Raw genomic sequence first — 18,320 nt, 5'->3', positions numbered from 1 at the left:
GTACCAAATTCGAATATTTACTTGAAATTAAAATTGAAAAGAAAAATCAATTTGCCCTAATTACTACTGTATGTATGTGGTAAGCGTGTCATGCTACTTGCTACATTCAAATGAGTTTGAGGTTGAATAATATCATTTTATATTGATTATTTTTTTCTTCTCAAGATTCGATTCAATGAATTTATTTGGATATTGATTAATTGACCAAAAATAAGTATATGGATCAAGATTTTCAATCCGATAAGGTAATATTTTCGAACTTCAGGCACTGGTCAGCTCCCGTTAAGCCTAAACTTTACAACTTTATATGATTCTTTATTTTTGTGTACACTATGAATTTGAAATATAGGTAAGTTTAGCAACTATAAGACTCAATCTCCATGTGTTTTTGGTGGCTTGTATGACTTCCATTTGAGGGTTTTGGACTGCAGTTTAGACTGCTATTGTCCATTAGTTTGGTTGGTAGTCTCCTAGAAGCAAAACTCACATCGTCAAGAGCCTCTTGCATACAACCGAGATATATCTATGTTCCTATAACACTCATCACGTGGGTTATATCCCGGGTGACAGCCGAGTCTTTCTCGGGTCTTGGTTCTTGAGCAGTGGTAACTTACACAGTGACCAACACAACCTTGATAGTAAGCAAGGAACCAGATAGGAAAAAAAAAACAGTTCAACAAAGGTCCAAACACGACTTAAATTTCACAAGAGAAGCATCCAGGAATAAAGTGAACGAGAGTAAAAGAAATACAGGAAGTGAAACCAAGTGGAAGTTAAATAGCTTAAACATGATATGCACAAAATTTGCGGCAAGGGAAAGAAGAGCCGGGGAGAGAGGCGTTCTCTGTCAGGTTTTGTATCCAAATCCAGACCGCCTCTTGGATCCTTCCTGCTTTGTCTTTTGGGAGTTGGGATCGAGGAGATTTTCAAGCGATTTTCCTTCTCTGTTCCTTGCCCTTCCTGCTTCTTTCAAAAGATCAGCTAGCCTTTTCTTCTCGTCGTCAAAATCTGGATTTGCCGTCCCAAGCTGCTCTTCCCTCACCTTTAAGACGTGCTCCAACATCTCAATTGCAGCTTCTACTCTGTAATAAATAACAGAATTTCATGTTCAAAGGACAAACTGAACTTGCTACAGAACTCAAACATCATGGTAAAATCCCTATACAAGTTTTACGACTGGATAATCAAAAAAACCTAATACGACGCTCGGCATTTCAGCAATTCTGCAAACACGCAAAATTTTCTATGATCTCAAAGTATAAATTGTAATTGATTTCAAAATGGACAAGCATCTCTACTTTCTGATACAAGCCTTCAACCTTTTACTTTACATCAGCCGCCTGACAATTACCCACGGAAGATCAAAAGAATAGGGGAACGATCATCATGAGTACCAGGGAGTAGCAACTGATTACGACTTCAAGCAAATGTGAGGACTCCTTACTAAAGTGACTTTTGACAGGCCTCCCATATTAGACCGCATCAACTCTACAAGCTAAATTGTTCACTATCTATACTTCCACTATATCTTAGACATACAAGCTCACTGCAAGCAAAAGTATTTTTTGATAAACAATAATTCAACATAAAACAAAACAAAACAAAAGTGATCATAAGTATAAACAATGGGGCATAGACGTCTGCCGCCTAAGTGCTTCTGTGTAGATTCTAATAGCAGCGAAAACAAACTATTTACAGAATTTAAGAAATCCTTGTAGCTTATGTGTCAAAGATGAGTTACCTTCCCATGGCATCATATGTTGCTGCAAGATTAGTATACACTCCAAGAGTATCGGTGTGACAAAGGCCACACTCCTGCTCAAGTATCTCCTTTGCTTCTTCAAAAAGTTGAGCAGCCTCGTCCAATTTGTACAACTGCACACCAGCCAATCCCATCTGGTTCAACACAACACCAAAATAGGCAGATTTCCTCTCCCCGCCGGCCCTAAGCTTTGATATAGCACTCTCAAAAGACGTCCAAGCGTCCCTGTACCTCCCGACCATGTAGAACATAACGCCCATCTGTGCTTCTATTCCTGCGATAGAGCTCCTCTGTGCAGGTGTATCATCTAATAACTTCATCGCCTTCTGCAAGAGATTCAGTGCCTCCTCAGGCTCATTGACAGCTTCATAGATGGCTGCGATTTCAGTCAACCCGCTAGCAAGCTCCTCGGGTACGATTCCAGGTAAAGGTTTTGCATATATCCTCAAAGCATTCTCACAGTAGGATTTAGACTCTCTTAACTTACCCGTCTTGTAATACAGGTCAGCAAGGCGAATAAAGACGGATGCTACTGAAGGGTGATTTTCGCCCCTCATGGATTTCATGACAGTAAGTGCTTTCTGGTAGGAGAAAACAGCCTCATCAAAGCGGCAAAGAGATAAGTAAATATCGCCAATGCCCATGTCAATAGCGGCAACCTCATTGTCCTGTCCATTGGCAATCATTATCATGCTTGCAAGGACAAGGTGCTCAAGTGCAGATTCGTAATCTCCCTTTGCCTCATAAATGAGAGCCATGAGACGCCGGTCAGCAGCCTCTTCAACAGACGCTGGCGAGTTGTGCTTCCTGCGGATTTCAAGCGTGTTCCTACAGTATTTCTCCGCCTCATCGAATTGCATTACTTGGACATGGGCTTCTGCTAGGTACCTGCCATTTCCAATGTCTTATGTTTGTGTTTCCAGCACATTTTTACGGTGGTTAAATTCTAATTATTATTTTTTTGTTTTCCAAGGATAATAAGAAAACATAGTACAGGTAATTGTGAAGAAATTACATTGCATAAGCAAGTTCTAAGTGGATAAGCCTATCAATACAAGTGACACAGTCAAATTTCTGCACACATCGATAAGTTGTTAACGCAAAGTAAGTGTTTGATAACCATTGATTCATGCGACATCCTACAATATTAATCAATTGTTAACAATAGCCGCGGGCGAGTGGACATCTCCAAACGTTGATGCGTGTATCAACGGTTGAGAGTTGTTCACACATGGCTAAATGTATCAACTGCTGTGAGTCGCCCACTAGCGCGAGCAGACTAACCAAAGCAGTCATATAGCCCCACAACTAATCCTTAAGATAATGGTAATTTCACTACCAGATAAACCATGGCGCAATGTAGCAATTTTACAGCATTACTAGCTAAAATGAGCCTGTAGAGCTGAACAAGCAAGATAAAGAGATGAGCTTTACTTCACCTGCAAGTCTCCGCAACTCTCGGATCCGACTCACCCAGAGTCTCCTTTTGGATCTTCAAACCCGACCCGTAACATAAAATAGACTGCTCAAGCTGTCCCAGCATCGAATACGTGTCACCCAGCTGCATGTACCCCGAGAACTTTGCCAGAGCATGATCCGACCCATTTTCCAGATCCGACACCTCAATGGACCTCTCCAAGACCCGAACCGCCTCCTCAAACCGGCCCAAATTACAGCATATCGCCGCCACTACGTGCAAGCTCATAGCCAGGTCAAGACCAGGACCCGAGCAGCGCTCGAATGACTTGGATGCCCGAATGGCGTAGTCCAAGGCCTTATTCGGGTTCTCACCCGACCCAATAGTGTCCCGGGCGAGCTTCAGCAAAAAGGGACCCAGATCCGGGTTGTCGAGCGAGGTCTCGTCGATGGGTAGCTTCTCTGAGGCTGGTTTTTTGGCGGGTCTGGCCCGAGTGGTCGAAGGCGATGGGGTTTTGGCGCCATTGGAGTGCTCTGTTTTGCGGGCCGGGTCGGGTACGAAAATTGGCGGCGAAGGTGCTCCAAGAGGCGAGTTTTTGGGTGAGACTAAGCCTGGCATAGCTGAAAAGCTGAGGTACCCAGAATCAAATTCGATAAATTCAAGCTAGAAATTGATATATTTCAAATACCCACAACTGAATTTAGCTAAATTTTACCAAATGTGGTGAGAAATAGCTGCGGAAATGAAGAATTTGAATTGGGTTTCCTTTTCTGTATTACAAGAAGTAGGGAACTGATAAGGGGCTGGTAAAAACTTGAATTTGGTTCAGTGTGGAGAGAGAGAGAGAGAGAGATTAGGTGGGTAAAAAGAGAGAGAGAGAGTTAATGGGGGTGGGGATGGAGGGTTGCTTGGAAGAGACGCCCAATGATGGAGGAATTGGGGTTGGAGTGCTTTAATTTGATGATCAGCTTTAAAACGAAAAAGGGGACCAACAGAGATACGAAATCCATTATAGTAATTTTTCTTCTTTTTTTTTCACTTCCTTCTGCGCTGTCTTTCTATGCTTTGCTTCGTCTGTAATGTTCCTCTGCTCTGCTGACTGGAATAGAACGAGAGAGGAGAGAGAGAGAGAGAGAGAGAGAGAGAGAGAGAGAGAGAGAGTCAGAGAAGGCTGGAGCTGGCTGGTTTCTGCTGTTTTGTAATTATCGGCCCACAACGTGGGCCGGAGTATCTGTTCTGCAATTATTGGATTATTTTCAGGTCCGGTTATAATGTTACGTCTCATTCAGACTTTGTTTGACATTGTTTTTACTTATATACAAAACTGTTCAAATTTTAAAGTTAAAAAGTTAAAAAGTTAAAATGTAAAAAAGTTTGATAAAAGTAGGATTTGGATCCTCTCCTAAGCTTAGGAGGCTAAGTCTCCTGAACAAATCACACGGGTTGTTGAATTTTGATTCAACGGCTACAATTATTATAATTTTTAGAGAGGTCTCCTATTTGTAGCCGTTGGATTAAAATCCAACGGTCTGTGTGATTTGCTCAGGAGACTCAGCCTCCTAAGCTCAAGAGATGATACAAATCTATAAAAGTAAAATACATTACTTATTTTTAAGGAAACTTTAACAAAAAACTCCCGGTATTGTTTACTTTAACAAAAAACCAAATTTTTACTCTAAATAGTCAATCATGGTACTTTCACTTACAACACATTTTTTTCCTTATTGTTAAAACTCAAAGTTTCAAGCCTTTTTCATTAGTTTTCATTATTTTTAAAGCAATATCTTCCAAACGACAACTTTTATAAGTTGTTTTTATAAAACAAAAAAAAAGTTGGACGTTTAATGAATATTTTTAATTGTTATATACCCTCAAAAATTTATATTATTTATCCTTCTATTCACATCCTCTCCATTAGAGAACAAACGACCGCCACCACCTACCGCTACAACTATTAACCTTAAATCATTACCGCCATTACCACTATCCTCATTATCACCACTGTCGTCCCACTATAATCGTCACAATTGCTATCACTGCCATCGCACCACTACCACCACAATCGCCGTCACTAGCACCACAACTGCCACCACGGCCATTACCACCACCATCATTGGCATTGTCACATCCATAATCTACCACCACCACCACCACAACCATCGTTATCGCCTCTATCATTGACTTTAACACCATTGCTACCTTTACAACCTAAATACCATACCCTGTTATTGGTGCGAACATTGTACCCCCACCATTACAGTAGCCATAGCCCAACATTGGCCTCGCTACCGTTGTTGCCACTACCCATCATTATTATGTCCGTTTTTTGTAATTATATACAATTATATTACTTTTACATTAAAGTTTATCAAACGCTTTTGCATTGTTTTTTTATACTCACAACATTTTTTTTAAATACAGTTCATTAATTCCTTTATTTTATAACTGATTATTCTAAAAGCACAATATAAACAGTTTTTTTTTTTTTTTTAAGTACAGGTTTCCCAAAATGGCCTTCAATGGTACACATTTTATGTGAGATCCAACCATTACAAAGATCAAGTAGATTCCTATATCCGTCAATTTTCTGGACCACTCAAAAATACCAAAATAAAAAATCATACATATCAAAACTAATCTTGGTTATGTCTTCCATAGAAAAATTATAAACAAGAGTGATTTTAGATTAATATTGTTGTGTATAAGAGTAATTTAAGTTTTTATTTCTATTTTTATGAATTTAATATGTACTTCAGCTAGTTACTTTCTACAAAAAAAAAAAAAATTGAAATAGAAGACACTTCAGTGGTAGAAAACAATCATGTTTATGTATTATAGTGTGGATTTCTATGAACAATTGAGAATAAGTATTTGGTTTTGTATCCACTCAAATGAAAAATTAAGGCGACAACTCAAAGCTTCATCGTCTTGGGATGGCCCAAGGAATCAAAAGTAGAACAAAAATTACAATATTGAAACCCTCGGGTTGATGTTGTGACGTGTTGTGTTGTCTTGTCATTTTCTTTTTGGTGTTAATGTTTCGTAATTTTATATATATAATTATAAATCTTTTGATATTAATTTCAAGTAATTTCTAAGGATAGAGTTTTATATTTATAATTAGAATTTTGACTAAAGGGTTATTTAAAAGTGAAATAAAATAAGAGGGTTCTTACTGTAATGTCTCAAATATAAGAAGGATTTTCTTAAAACTCGATAAATATTAGAGAATGTTAGTGTAATTAATCCTAATTTAGCGGAAGATTTGTATTTTTTTAACTCACTGTGCCCTGATGATTTTTGTAATTTCAAATATTCCAAATATAAGAAATAGGTTGAATACCAAGGAGCTTTTACCACGAGAAATTTTTTTATTGTGACGGGAATACAAATGGTATATCACGTGTTTTTATGTAAGTGGTGAGAAATTTTATTTTTTAAGTTATTAACTTTTTAACACCCATATCATATCATTTGTATAATAACACATGGTATACCACCTTATGTGCCGATCACACTGAAAAATCTCTCATTTACTACCTAAACCTTATTGGTAATGCAACTTGTAAAATAAAATTGAAGAGCTTGAGTGGTTTTATGGTATTGCAACCCACAATCCCACTTGCTATGAAAAGTCTAGAGGAAGAAGATGAAGTTATTAGCTTATGCAAGGCCTCGTCGATTTGCATGCAAACATATAGATGAGCTTTATTGAAAACCAAGATATAAATAAGTTTTTTTTTTTTAAATACTTTCAAATGAGCCATAAGAGTTTCCTATCATTCTTATTGTCATATCACTATTTGAAGGAAGACTTTTAATTCTTTGTTAGATCACCATCAATGAAGATTATTTAAATAAACAACTAAAATATTTATTGTATAATTATATTTTACGGAATTAATGCTGTAAGTAAAATGAGACACGAGAACATAATTTGTGGGCCAAATTGGGTCAAATTAGCTTTGAGAGGAGTCGTAAAATTGACCCAAGTTTAAATCGCAATTTGAGCATAAAGAAATCTTGGTTCCATTTTTGTGGGAATCACCGATTCATTTGTGCCTTATGCGGTGTCGTTTCCAGATGACGAGCACTTCCCTTCCCGCGCAGACGAACGGTCATTGACATTGATTTCCGGAAATGCCCCCAAAGAAATGAAGATATTCCCAACGCCGCCCAAACGAAATTCGTCAGACTCGTTGCTTCAATTCCGTTTCTAACCGCCAAAACGAACCCATGCTTTCCCGTCCTCCCTGACTCGGACTCCCCCACCCAGAATCGCGCCCCTTTATATACCTCTCTCTCTCTCTAACTTCTGTACGGACACACACACTCTTTCTCTCTCTACCTCAAGATTTTACAGCTCTGTATCGATTTTTTCCTCTTTCTCGTAGGAAATGGCGAAAACGCTCAATGATCTCCTCACCGAAACAAAAGAAGCGGAGGCTCCTCCGCCTCCTGTGCCGGCGACGGTCGAGAAATCTTCCGATGATGTCATCTCGCCGGAAAGGATTTCATGCTCTCCGAACGATGAAGAAGAGCCTGAGGCAAAGCCGTCGGAGAAAGATTCCAATTCTTTAACCAATGAAGGCTCGACATCGAGTCTGAAATCCACAGAAGCTTTGGATTGCGATCAGATTCACCAAATGATTGCGAATTGGAATGCTGAGTCAAAAAAGTCGGCAGAAGAAAGTGCAATAACCTCTGATTCGAGTCCGACGGAGAAGTCAAGCTCGGAGAAGTTTACGGAATCTTTGGATGCTGGCGAGGTGCCAAAACGGAAGGAAGAGTGCGAGAGACCGCCAGCGAAGAAGACGACGAACTTCCAGCGAAATGACGACGTTCCAGTGAGTGTGAGCGCGGCGAAGCCAGGGGTACTGTTGCCGTCTCCAAGTGTGGGAGCGAGCCTTATTGAGAACTTGGATCCTTGGAAGGAAGGTTCGCCAAAGACGAAATCGGCAGGGAGTCCAGGGATGGTGGAGGAGGCTTGGGAGAGACTCAAGAAGTCGTACGTCTACTTCAAAGGCAAGCCAGTGGGCACTCTTGCAGCTATGGATCCAACGGCTGAGACTTTGAATTACAATCAGGTATACCAAATGTTTCTTGTTAATAACTTAATTGTTGATTAGTGCTTCTTGATTAATTACTGATTAGTGCTTCTTGATCAACTGTTGATTAGTTGCTGATTGATGCTTCTTGATTATCTGTTTATTAGTGCATCTAATTGTGGATTAGTGCTTCTTGATTAATTGGTCTATAATTCCGAAGTTTAGATTTTGAAAATGGAGTATTTGCAAGTGTTTGTGTGTCTCTAATTCGGAAATTTAGGCATTGAAAATGGTGAATGCAAGTATTATTCTTCATTGTATTTGATAACTTGTGACACTAATTAGCTAGCTTATTAGTGTTCACCTGATAGATGTCAGTATTCAGAATACTACAAATATGGGAAAGAGAATTGGTAACTTCAATTTATTTTGTTTATATTGTTTGAATTGGTTGGAAATAGGCGTTAAGAATGATCCCAATCAAGTAATGATATGTAATGCAGGTGTTTGTGAGAGATTTTGTTCCTAGTGGTTTGGCCTGCCTGATGAAAAAAGAACCAGATCAACGAGATGTTGTAAAGAATTTTCTCCTCAAGACCCTCCACCTCCAAAGCTGGGAAAAAAGGATCGATAATTTTACGCTTGGAGAAGGCGTTCTGCCAGCAAGTTTTAAGGTTCTCTTTGATCAACATCGTAAGAATGAAACTTTAGTTGCGGATTTTGGTGGCAGCGCAATTGGAAGAGTTGCGCCTATTGATTCTGGGTTCTGGTGGATCATTTTGCTGAGATCATACACCAAATGCACTCGTGATCACTCACTGGCAGAGCTTCCTGAGGTGCAGACGGGAATAAAGTTAATTCTCAATCTTTGCCTGTCAGATGGGTTCGACACATTCCCGACACTTCTCTGTGCAGATGGCTGTAGTATGATCGACAGGAGGATGGTGAGTCTTTTCTTTTCTGTTTGTAGGATTCTTGAAACTGCGTATCAGTTTTGGGTTGGTTGATTCTCCCAACTCCTATTAGAATATTGGCCTCACTAGCTGAAATGATATGTACTAATAGACACATTCTTGTGGTAAAATCTTGGTTCAGTACAGGATTTGTTTATGTGGCAATATAGTTTGCCTGCTAGAGAAGTTAGAATGCCATAACTCGCATGTTTTTCACTTCGATCTCTTAGTGATTTTGTGGAAAATTACTTGATATCTAATTTTCTGTGGTTTGGCCTTGTCAATTGCATCCATGGTTTTCCCAACTAGTCTAAGGATACCTTATAATTAAGTGAACCAAATTTCATGCATTTTCTTGATTTTTGGACAGGGGATGTATGGTTATCCAATTGAGATTCAAGCACTCTTCTACTTTGCATTGAGGTGTGCGCGGCAGCTGTTGAATCCAGAACGTGGTGGCAAGGAGTTCCTTGAGCGGATAGATAAGCGCATCTCAGCTCTCAGCTTTCACATCCAGACGTATTACTGGCTTGATTTTACACAGCTAAACAATGTGTACCGCTACAAAACTGAGGAGTATTCCCATACTGCCGTCAATAAGTTTAATGTCATTCCAGAGTCTATCCCTGACTGGGTTTTTGATTTTATGCCCTTGCGAGGAGGATATCTGATCGGCAATGTTAGCCCAGCTAGGATGGACTTCAGGTGGTTTTTAGTTGGGAATTGTATTGCCATCCTCAGCTCTCTGGTAACACCTGTGCAAGCTACAGCGATTATGGACTTGATTGAGGAGCGATGGGAGGACTTGATTGGGGAGATGCCTCTGAAAATTATTTACCCTGCATTGGAGGGACATGAGTGGAGAATTGTCACCGGATTTGATCCGAAAAATACAAGATGGAGTTACCACAATGGTGGTTCTTGGCCAAGTAAGCTCTTATATGTTTGCTAATTGCTACTGCAGTTGTTATGCTTGTCCATTTTAGAACCTCTAATCCTCATTTTAGCCATTGAAGTAGTGAAGATTTTTCGTTTAAATCGTTGAATAAGCTGTTGGGCTGTTTTTGTTTGTTGCTTGTTTTTCACGTACCGATCAAGTGACAATTTGCAGTTCCATTTTTCTTTTCAAAGCGTATGCAGTTCTTAGTATAATTCAACTAAAACCTTTCAATTACCAATTTCCGCCACTTTTCCAATCAAAATCTTCAGCTATGCAGCGTGTCTAATCCGTTGTTCTTCATTTGACGTGATATTTGATGTTTGTTAGTAACTTAGTGTAGCTCATCGAATGCTGGTGTTTGCTCTAAAACAAATATGCAAATGTGGCTTGACAATTGTTAATGCGTCATCCTCTCTTGCAGCGCTGCTGTGGCTGCTTACCGCAGCTTGCATCAAGACCGGGAGGCCTCAGATGGCGAAGAAAGCAATCGAGCTGGTGGAGCAGCGACTCTCGAAAGACGGGTGGCCCGAGTACTATGACGGCAAGACAGGGAGGTACATTGGGAAGCAAGCAAGAAAGTACCAGACTTGGAGCATCTCCGGATACCTGGTTGCTAAGTTGATGATCGAGAATCCGGCCAATCTTGCACTCATCTCTCTTGAAGAGGACAAGAAGATAGCCAAGCCAAGGCTTACCCGCTCTGCTTCTTTCTGAATAAGAAGACCACAGTGAAGTGGCACATGATTACATGGAGGTACATAACGGGTGATTAAACTGATCGAGTTACCATTCTACTTTTGATTGAATTGGACATCATGGAAGTGGTTTTTGAGATTTTGTTGTGCCATGGATTGGCTATAAACCTATCAAAGTGGTTCATCCATTTTTTGGCTTCATTTCTTTATGGTTTCATAGTTTTGCCCTTCTGATTTGTGTTTTTAGTGATTGGAAATGTTGGGTTAATCATTTCAGTGATCTTTGAATTTGTACCCGTGTTTCACTTTAGTCGTTGAATTTGATTTTTAAATATCATGATTCTTCAATTACGTTGCACATCGTTTTGTTACTCTTTATTTCATTTGCATGCATATTTAAAGAGTAATACAAATAGTTTAAATGTACTAAAATAAAATTGATAAAATAACTAAAGTGAGACATATAGAAATTGAAAACTAAATTGAAGGACCAAAAGTGAAACTTGGGAGAAATTCAATGGCCAGTATCACAATTAATCCTAATTTTTCATGTTCTTTGCCAAAGGCGTGGTCAAAATTTGGGGATACTATCCATTTCTGATCAGGTGAAAAATAGGAAACTTAAAATAATCAGCTGACAGCAGCCCTAATGAAAGTAACAAAATATAATATAATATTTTTATTTTTAATAAACGATTTTTTTTTTCAAATAATTTAATAAATAATATTATTTAGAGAACTTTAACGAAAAGCTCGCAGTACTGTTTAGTTTAATGAAAAATCACAATTTTTCATTAAAAAATCAATCTTGATACTATTCATTTTATCCTTTATTTTATTTTTATCGTTAAAATTTTCAAATATTTTTCATCAATTTTTCTTAATATTTTATAATAAAAAAATACGTTAAATTCCACATTTAACGAGAATTGAATATAACATTTCTCATTTATATATTAAAAAAAAAAAATACAACCATACCACCGTACTAAAGCAATATAATTTTATTAACAGAATCAAAACCATTTACTTTTAATCGAAAATCAAATATTAATTTACAAGAAACGGACAAATCACACAACGTAGCATAGAGAAGACTTCCGGTATCCCTTTATTCCAAATTCTAATTTCCCAAAAACTCCATTGTCTTCCTTCCCCCAAAACTCTGCTCAGCTGCTCCTCTCCCTTTCACCGAAACTCTGCACTCGATCAATCTGTACCGCTCAATCAACGTGATCCAACGATGGAGACCAACTGCATGTCCGTGCTGTCGTGTGTGGGCACCAACGTCGCCTCCGCCTTCTTCGCCTCACTGGAACGCTGCTCCTGCATCAATCTCAACACCGCCGATTTCGACGACGACAATCACAACATCACCAACGACGACCGCCCTCTTTTCCTCTCCTCCTCCTGCTCCTCCAGGCCCACCGCCGGGTCCCACCAAGACCAGGCCATCGCCGGCCCCGATCAGCCCATCAAGCCCCCCGCCGCCGCCACCCACCACCGCCTCAGCGACGGCGTTTCAGCTTAATACAGCTACTCACTCGCAGCAGATCTCACATACGGTGAATATTAGAAGAGGAAATTTCAATGCTTTCTTTTGCTTTTTATGTGTAATTTAATTTGTGTCTCGTACGAATTGGAATTCTGTTTGGATTTTGTATGAAATTGGGAATTTTTGTAAAATTTCAATTTTTGATGAGTTTGGGAAAGGGGAAATGCTATTTCCAGAGCTGACGTTATTACTTCCGTGTCAGGGTACAACCTTTACATGCGTAAGGTACAATCACTGTATGCATCTAGAGTGCTCTGGAAGCAGCAGTTTTAGCTTGGATGGTAGCATTTTCGTCTGAGAAATAAAAATAAAAATGGATTTAATTTTATTTATGGAAAGAAAACAATCGAATGATAGCATCGGAATTGTATGTCTACATAGGCTCTCTCTCTCTCTCTCTCTCTCTCTCTCTCTCTCTCTCTCTCTCTCTCATGCTAACATCAGTTATGGTTTTTCTATGTAACGTTATAGTTTGGTCAGACTAGCTTATGTCACTTTAGCTTGAAAATTATGTGGGTAAGTCCTCAGTCCCACACATCAGTCGGTGGATTTTATTCGATATTTTACGGACTTATAGTGATTCGAGCTTGATGTTTTACTTGTTTCTGAATTCACATGCGTAATGGGTGGTTACATCTTAGTTTATCAAAGTGTTATGTTGTTTAGGTTGGAAAATGTGGAACGTTTTGGCGTTTGTGTTGGTTTGTTCTTATGTTTCTGGTCATTCGAACCACGAATTTGCATCACGAGCCAAACTTTTCATGGATGACTTTCCTTTCAGATTTTGGACGATGGTCTCATTTTATTGAACTAGTGTGCCTTTTTGTGTGTTGTTGTTGTTCATTTTGGGGACCATAGATCATTTGCGAACAATTAGAGACCAGAAGATTAGAAAGAAAGTACTTTTCCAATGTACTGAGTTTGCGACTTTGCAGACAGAAAAATGGCTGACTAGGGTTCTTTAATTCCTTCTTTCTCCCTTTCTTTTATACATATTGTCTATCGAAACTCAGAGCTTTTCGCTGGATTAATGATTTCGATCGTGTCTATGTCGCAACATACGACAAAATTGATTGTTGAGTTAGAACTAACGGTCTGACATGGTGTCTGTTTCCGTAACTATAAGATGTAGCATCAACGGTCTTCACCTTTCTGTTAATGCAAGATCTTCAGCGCTATGTGCGACAAAAGTCGTTAAAGCGTATTAAAGTTTGTCTTTCTTTCCTTAAGAGCCGCATCTCAGTCTTTGTGAAAGATACCACAGACACAGTCTAGTATTTGATCTGAGTATTGCACATCACTGTGAATAAGTCTTCGATTTTCACCTTTGTATGCAAATGACTTTTTTACCAGATATGGTATGAATTTTTTATGTTCCCTTTACTGATGAAATCAAACATCGTTGAACAACGAATCCCTCTTCAAGCATGAGCATTCAAAACATAACCAAGGAGGAAGGGATTCAAATCTCAGGAGTAGCAGAAGTCCTATGTGCCAAGTGTTCACCGCAAATTTGGTGCTTTCAGAGGTATGATTATATTGTCTGTTTGAAAATAAGATGCTGCATCATAAAATGGCACGTTTGGTTTGGGATGATTGCTTAACCAGCACAGTGGCTAGAAAGAACGATTCACAAAAAATCATCGAAAGAAAAACAGGGGAATATTAACGAAAGCAGCTTGGATATGCAGAACAAAGGTAGGAAACATTTTTCATTCAGCTCATCATCTACATTACTTATTTGCAGATAGCTCAGATGCAACTGCTCTAATCACTACTTACCTTCTTCTCTCCAGCAAATCAGCATCAAGATGCAGCGCTGGATTATGTATAGCCTTGCTCGCTTCCCCTTCAAGACTCTACCCCTTGAAGCCCGAACCTTGCACCCTGTCCTCGGAGGAAAAGGCAAGCACCCCATCCCTGTGAGAGTCTCTGAACCAACTATCAAAACCTAAACTTTGTATTTTGGAGATTGTTCACACTTAACACTGACTGCTCTCACGTTTAGTAGTGCTTAGTGTGGGGAGGTTACGAAATTTTATCTTCGAGTGCAGCAAGTTCCTGTAAATTTGTTGCAATTCTGGGGGTTGGAGCATGTGGCGTCCCTAGGGAGTTCTGCAAGGAGCCAAAACCCAATTTTCTGGATTCAACCATTTTTTTTCACATCAGTGGCAGTTTCATGGGAGGGGAGTTTCTGCTTAGCTGTCTGTTCAACCAGTTGACCCAACTCTTTTTAACTCCTGGGAGGCTACTTATAACGCTCATCTCATAAGCACTTTTGAACAAGTGCTTTTGACTTCTTTCAGCGAGCTTGAATCTTATATTTTTAAGCCACCCAAGAGAGCTGGAGATGGGAGATTCTTCTCTGCACCAACTTTAGCTCATATGCTGCTTTTGCTGCTATTGTAGTAGCAGTAGTAGTGGTCGTACACACAATTTCTCCAGTGCGGGACAAATCATTATGGGATACTTGCAGGATGTGAGTGGCCGGTTGGTCAGTTGTGTAATTCTGATCAACCGAATACTCACATCCAGCTACTATCCCGCATTGGAGAAAACCTAGATACATTTGCATGCTCAAATTACTATATGAAACCTTGCACCATGACACACAGTGATGCAGCGTAGTTTTAAAGGCATCGTGGCGTGGCATGGCATGCATTAGACACAATTATGGGTAGCTCAAATTTTGACGTGTACGTAATTTAATTTTTTAAATTGATTTTCTTTTACTCAAAAATGCAATTTTGTTTTCGTGCAACTTCTACCTCTTTTCAGCTACTACGGGCTAATGGCATAATATGCTAGTTTGGGCTGGTAAAAATTGGTACTCGAACGTCTCAATAGATTCTTCAACTTTCTATACAATCGATACATGGTCTCCTCAAGTATACGGAATTCCTTGTAATCTAAGTAGGTCTGATAATTCCTTATATGACTTGTTAACTCGACACGAAACGATATGAAATTAACATATTTTGGGTTGACATGTTAATGAATTGGGTCGTTTTCTGGTAACTTGATAAGCATCTGTTAACTTGATAAACATCTGTTAAGATAACGGGTCGGTTTAGATATATATGTGAATATCATGTTACATGACAAGAAGAATATTATTATAATAATTTTAAAATACTACAAAAGCATACTATAAAATATATTTATACAACAATATGGTATACGTGCAAATTCTATAAAAATATATTTTTCTTAATGGGCATTTTGATCTAGATGCTTGGTTGTGAATTTCTTTGATCAAACGTTTAAGGTTTTAAGAGATTTGATCAAACTACTTTTCTAAAATTTTAATTAATTTACTGTTGCCGTTGAAGGAGTCTTTATGTCACGTTACAAAGGGCAAGAGAAGCAGGAGCACATAAAACACCACCACCACCACCGCCACCAACATTAGCCACAGATGATGAAGAACTGGCACTAGGCTGAAATACTAGCTCTGGCTTTGGCAATTCGTTTTTATATGTAAACGAAGGAGAATAAATTAGCAGTACATGGCAAATCGTTTGAATCTAAAATCATAGAACAGATGTTTATGGGTTAACCCTTTCCGAAGTCCAGCACTTGTCTCCATTGGGACTTTGCGTCGATGAAAATGTTACCCTCTGGTTACTCTTCAGATTCAAGAAATCAACCTGCGAATGCAATGAAATGCAGGAAAATAAGCAGGGATGAAACTAAGCAAATTTTTAGGTGAATGCAAGACCGGAGAAGCTATTAAACCTGTTGAGGGTCCAGAAAAAGCACGCAAAATGCAGCAGCCGGGCCTGCAGAAGGGTCAAGAAACACTTGCGCCGGTGTTTCTTCACTCAGATTAGGAAGTCCTGGATGCGGCCCCAAATACTGCAGTCTTGATCTCAGAGAAGTGGAAAACCAAGATTTCTCTCTTTGCTGCACCAGGCAATTTTAGAGAGGAATATCAGGAACAAACAGAAACCCACAGTTTTAAACATCTGTGTGAGGTCGATGATCGTGACTAACTCATTAGTTAAACACACTTGTTTTTACCATATGATGTCCAACATCACTCAATCGTCTTACGTATACCTTCCACCTCCACATCTTGGCAACATGCTCAACTGTGGGATTTTCTTTCGACAAAAACACAGTATCTTTCATCCTTGCTCTGTAAGGAAGCCGACGAAGTGGCACCATGCCAAAAACTAATTTCAGTCCAGCACCAAGCTTCGCCCAATTTTACTATCTTTGGCCTAAAGCATGTCGATTTCTAGAAATTACATGAGAAATCAAAATATATTGCAAAATCTAGCTGAAATCTTATAAGCAAACATGTAAAATATTCGGTAAACTTTGTATGAATTGTATTGACTACCGAATACATGTGCATGGGACTTCATATAGACATGATGATCAACGAAGATCCCAGACTTATGCTTATATAAGTGATGTCAAATTAAGCCTCATCGGGCTTTACTTTCCTCAACAAAACACCAGAGCATGTTGGGACTAAGTTAGGCCCTTGATGACCAAATTTCCTTAACTTAGTTAGGATAAGACTATGCGGTGAGTTTCAAACTGAATTTTGAAGTTCCTACCCGCAGCCCTTCGACGAATCAACTGGATTTGATGAATACATGTTTAACATGCCATCTAACATGGAAACTAGGATTTCTGCAGTATCGCTTACATCCTAAAACGTTCCGACTCAAAATTTAGACAAAGGAGTTGCCACAGCAAAAACACCATATCCAAAGTATAAGTTCAGATGACGATGCATACATTATAAGGATATTGACATTACCTCAAGTTTTACGGGGTCGGGATTTGATCCATCAACCATGTCAACTGTTCCACTGATCCGAAATTGCTCCCACGAGTCAGTAAAGTACCAACATATCTAAAAACATGGAAAATTAAAGTCCCAAGCACAAAATAAGCATTGTTTGTAGTGCATATCGATAGAAAGCCGATCGTTTCTTAAGAAATTAAGGGGAATGTACCTCAAAGATAAATTACCTCGGCAAAAGGGCAATTCTTAAGCTCCTCAATCTGCAATAGTTTTTAGGCAGAAATGTCAGTTCCAACTTCCATTCCTTCAAAGCTCAAACGTCATATCATCTTAAAATCTAAAGAAACATGTAAATTGGGGGAAAGTACAAATTGGGTAGAAGGAGAAAGAACACCTTACGACTTCTGCAATCGGTGTGGATTTGAATCTTATCACTGTCCTCTTGAAATCCCCTGACAATTACCCAGAAAAGTCTTCAACTTTGATTTTAGAGAGAGAGAGAGAGAGAGAGAGAGAGAGCCAGTACCTGAAAACAACGGTCCGATTTGAAGGTCTCCCGTTACAACCGATCGTAGCCTATATAACCAATTAACCATCAAAGATTCAAACTTTAACAGAAAAAAATTGATTACGAGAGAGAGACGTACTAGCTGAATGTAGCAAGAGTGCCTGAGGTGGGAATTTGATTCCATTGCGCTGAGAAGGAGCTGCTTCCATGGCGCCGGCGCTGTTAGTGTTCCCATTGCTCCGCTAATCTCTGCTTCTCTGTGTTTCCCCGTTTGTTGATTTTTCCAAGTATAATAGTTGCACAGAGAGCAACGCTGTTGCAAAGGGCCTAGGGCAGCTCATTGTTGAATAGCCCAGTAATTGTCTTTTAATAAATAATAACTGTCTTTTGAAAGGATAGGAAAATATTAGTATTTTTTATTTTATAAAATAATACAAAATAATTTTGGATGAGATTTTTAATCGTTCTCATTGCATTACGTGTCATTATCTGAAAAGATAAGTTTTTATGATAAATTTCGATAAGATTTTTATCCATTGCCGTCGTGCCACGTGTCGTTACCTTTTCAGAATTGTTGAGGATAGATTTCCAATAAAATTTTTAACCAATCACGTCGCGCCACGTATCACAATATGTTTACAATATTTGAGGATAAATTTCGATTAAATTTTTAATGA

General features: G+C 39.0%; 4 protein-coding genes across 4 annotated transcripts; 2 read left to right on the top strand and 2 right to left on the bottom strand.

The window, feature by feature from the left end:
* Positions 1-679: 679 nt before the first annotated feature.
* LOC137720175 (protein KINESIN LIGHT CHAIN-RELATED 1-like) lies at positions 680-4,317 on the bottom strand. Its single transcript, XM_068459191.1, has 3 exons — positions 3,202-4,317; positions 1,742-2,650; positions 680-1,082 (listed from the first exon to the last, which is right to left on the bottom strand). Exons 1-3 carry the CDS (start codon positions 3,795-3,797, stop codon positions 848-850), a joined length of 1,740 nt encoding a protein of 579 aa, XP_068315292.1. The 5' UTR covers positions 3,798-4,317; the 3' UTR covers positions 680-847.
* Positions 4,318-7,576: 3,259 nt separating this feature from the next.
* LOC137719774 (probable alkaline/neutral invertase F) lies at positions 7,577-10,834 on the top strand. The gene is made up of 4 exons (XM_068458796.1): positions 7,577-8,266; positions 8,731-9,171; positions 9,551-10,109; positions 10,542-10,834. The coding sequence occupies exons 1-4, from the start codon at positions 7,577-7,579 to the stop codon at positions 10,832-10,834; spliced, it is 1,983 nt and encodes a 660-aa protein (XP_068314897.1).
* A 1,085-nt stretch (positions 10,835-11,919) lies between these two features.
* On the top strand, positions 11,920-12,564 carry LOC137720531 (uncharacterized). Its single transcript, XM_068459617.1, has one exon. It carries the CDS (start codon positions 12,059-12,061, stop codon positions 12,344-12,346), a length of 288 nt encoding a protein of 95 aa, XP_068315718.1. The 5' UTR covers positions 11,920-12,058; the 3' UTR covers positions 12,347-12,564.
* A 3,230-nt stretch (positions 12,565-15,794) lies between these two features.
* On the bottom strand, positions 15,795-17,938 carry LOC137721112 (pyridoxine/pyridoxamine 5'-phosphate oxidase 2). Its single transcript, XM_068460225.1, has 7 exons — positions 17,783-17,938; positions 17,662-17,711; positions 17,530-17,587; positions 17,363-17,395; positions 17,148-17,243; positions 16,109-16,276; positions 15,795-16,020 (listed from the first exon to the last, which is right to left on the bottom strand). Exons 1-7 carry the CDS (start codon positions 17,876-17,878, stop codon positions 15,919-15,921), a joined length of 603 nt encoding a protein of 200 aa, XP_068316326.1. The 5' UTR covers positions 17,879-17,938; the 3' UTR covers positions 15,795-15,918.
* Between the last annotated feature and the right edge of the window lie 382 nt (positions 17,939-18,320).

Source organism: Pyrus communis, chromosome 16, assembly GCF_963583255.1.
Source record: "Pyrus communis chromosome 16, drPyrComm1.1, whole genome shotgun sequence".
NCBI classification, from domain to species: domain Eukaryota; kingdom Viridiplantae; phylum Streptophyta; class Magnoliopsida; order Rosales; family Rosaceae; genus Pyrus; species Pyrus communis.
Note: the sequence above shows the minus strand (reverse complement) of the source record. Positions and strands in the feature narration are given on the sequence as shown.

Coding starts and splice junctions, on each gene's coding strand:
- LOC137720175 (XM_068459191.1), bottom strand. CDS start 3,797: ATGCCAGGCTTAGTCTCACCCAAAAACTCGCCTCTTGGAGCACCTTCG. Junction 2,651..3,201: donor AGAGTTGCGGAGACTTGCAG/GTGAAGTAAAGC, acceptor TGGAAATGGCAG/GTACCTAGCAGAAGCCCATG. Junction 1,083..1,741: donor ACATATGATGCCATGGGAAG/GTAACTCATCTT, acceptor TATTTATTACAG/AGTAGAAGCTGCAATTGAGA.
- LOC137719774 (XM_068458796.1), top strand. CDS start 7,577: ATGGCGAAAACGCTCAATGATCTCCTCACCGAAACAAAAGAAGCGGAG. Junction 8,267..8,730: donor AGACTTTGAATTACAATCAG/GTATACCAAATG, acceptor TATGTAATGCAG/GTGTTTGTGAGAGATTTTGT. Junction 9,172..9,550: donor GTATGATCGACAGGAGGATG/GTGAGTCTTTTC, acceptor ATTTTTGGACAG/GGGATGTATGGTTATCCAAT.
- LOC137720531 (XM_068459617.1), top strand. CDS start 12,059: ATGGAGACCAACTGCATGTCCGTGCTGTCGTGTGTGGGCACCAACGTC.
- LOC137721112 (XM_068460225.1), bottom strand. CDS start 17,878: ATGGGAACACTAACAGCGCCGGCGCCATGGAAGCAGCTCCTTCTCAGC. Junction 16,277..17,147: donor CCGACCCCGTAAAACTTGAG/GTAATGTCAATA, acceptor TGCCTGGTGCAG/CAAAGAGAGAAATCTTGGTT. Junction 16,021..16,108: donor TTTTTCTGGACCCTCAACAG/GTTTAATAGCTT, acceptor TTGCATTCGCAG/GTTGATTTCTTGAATCTGAA.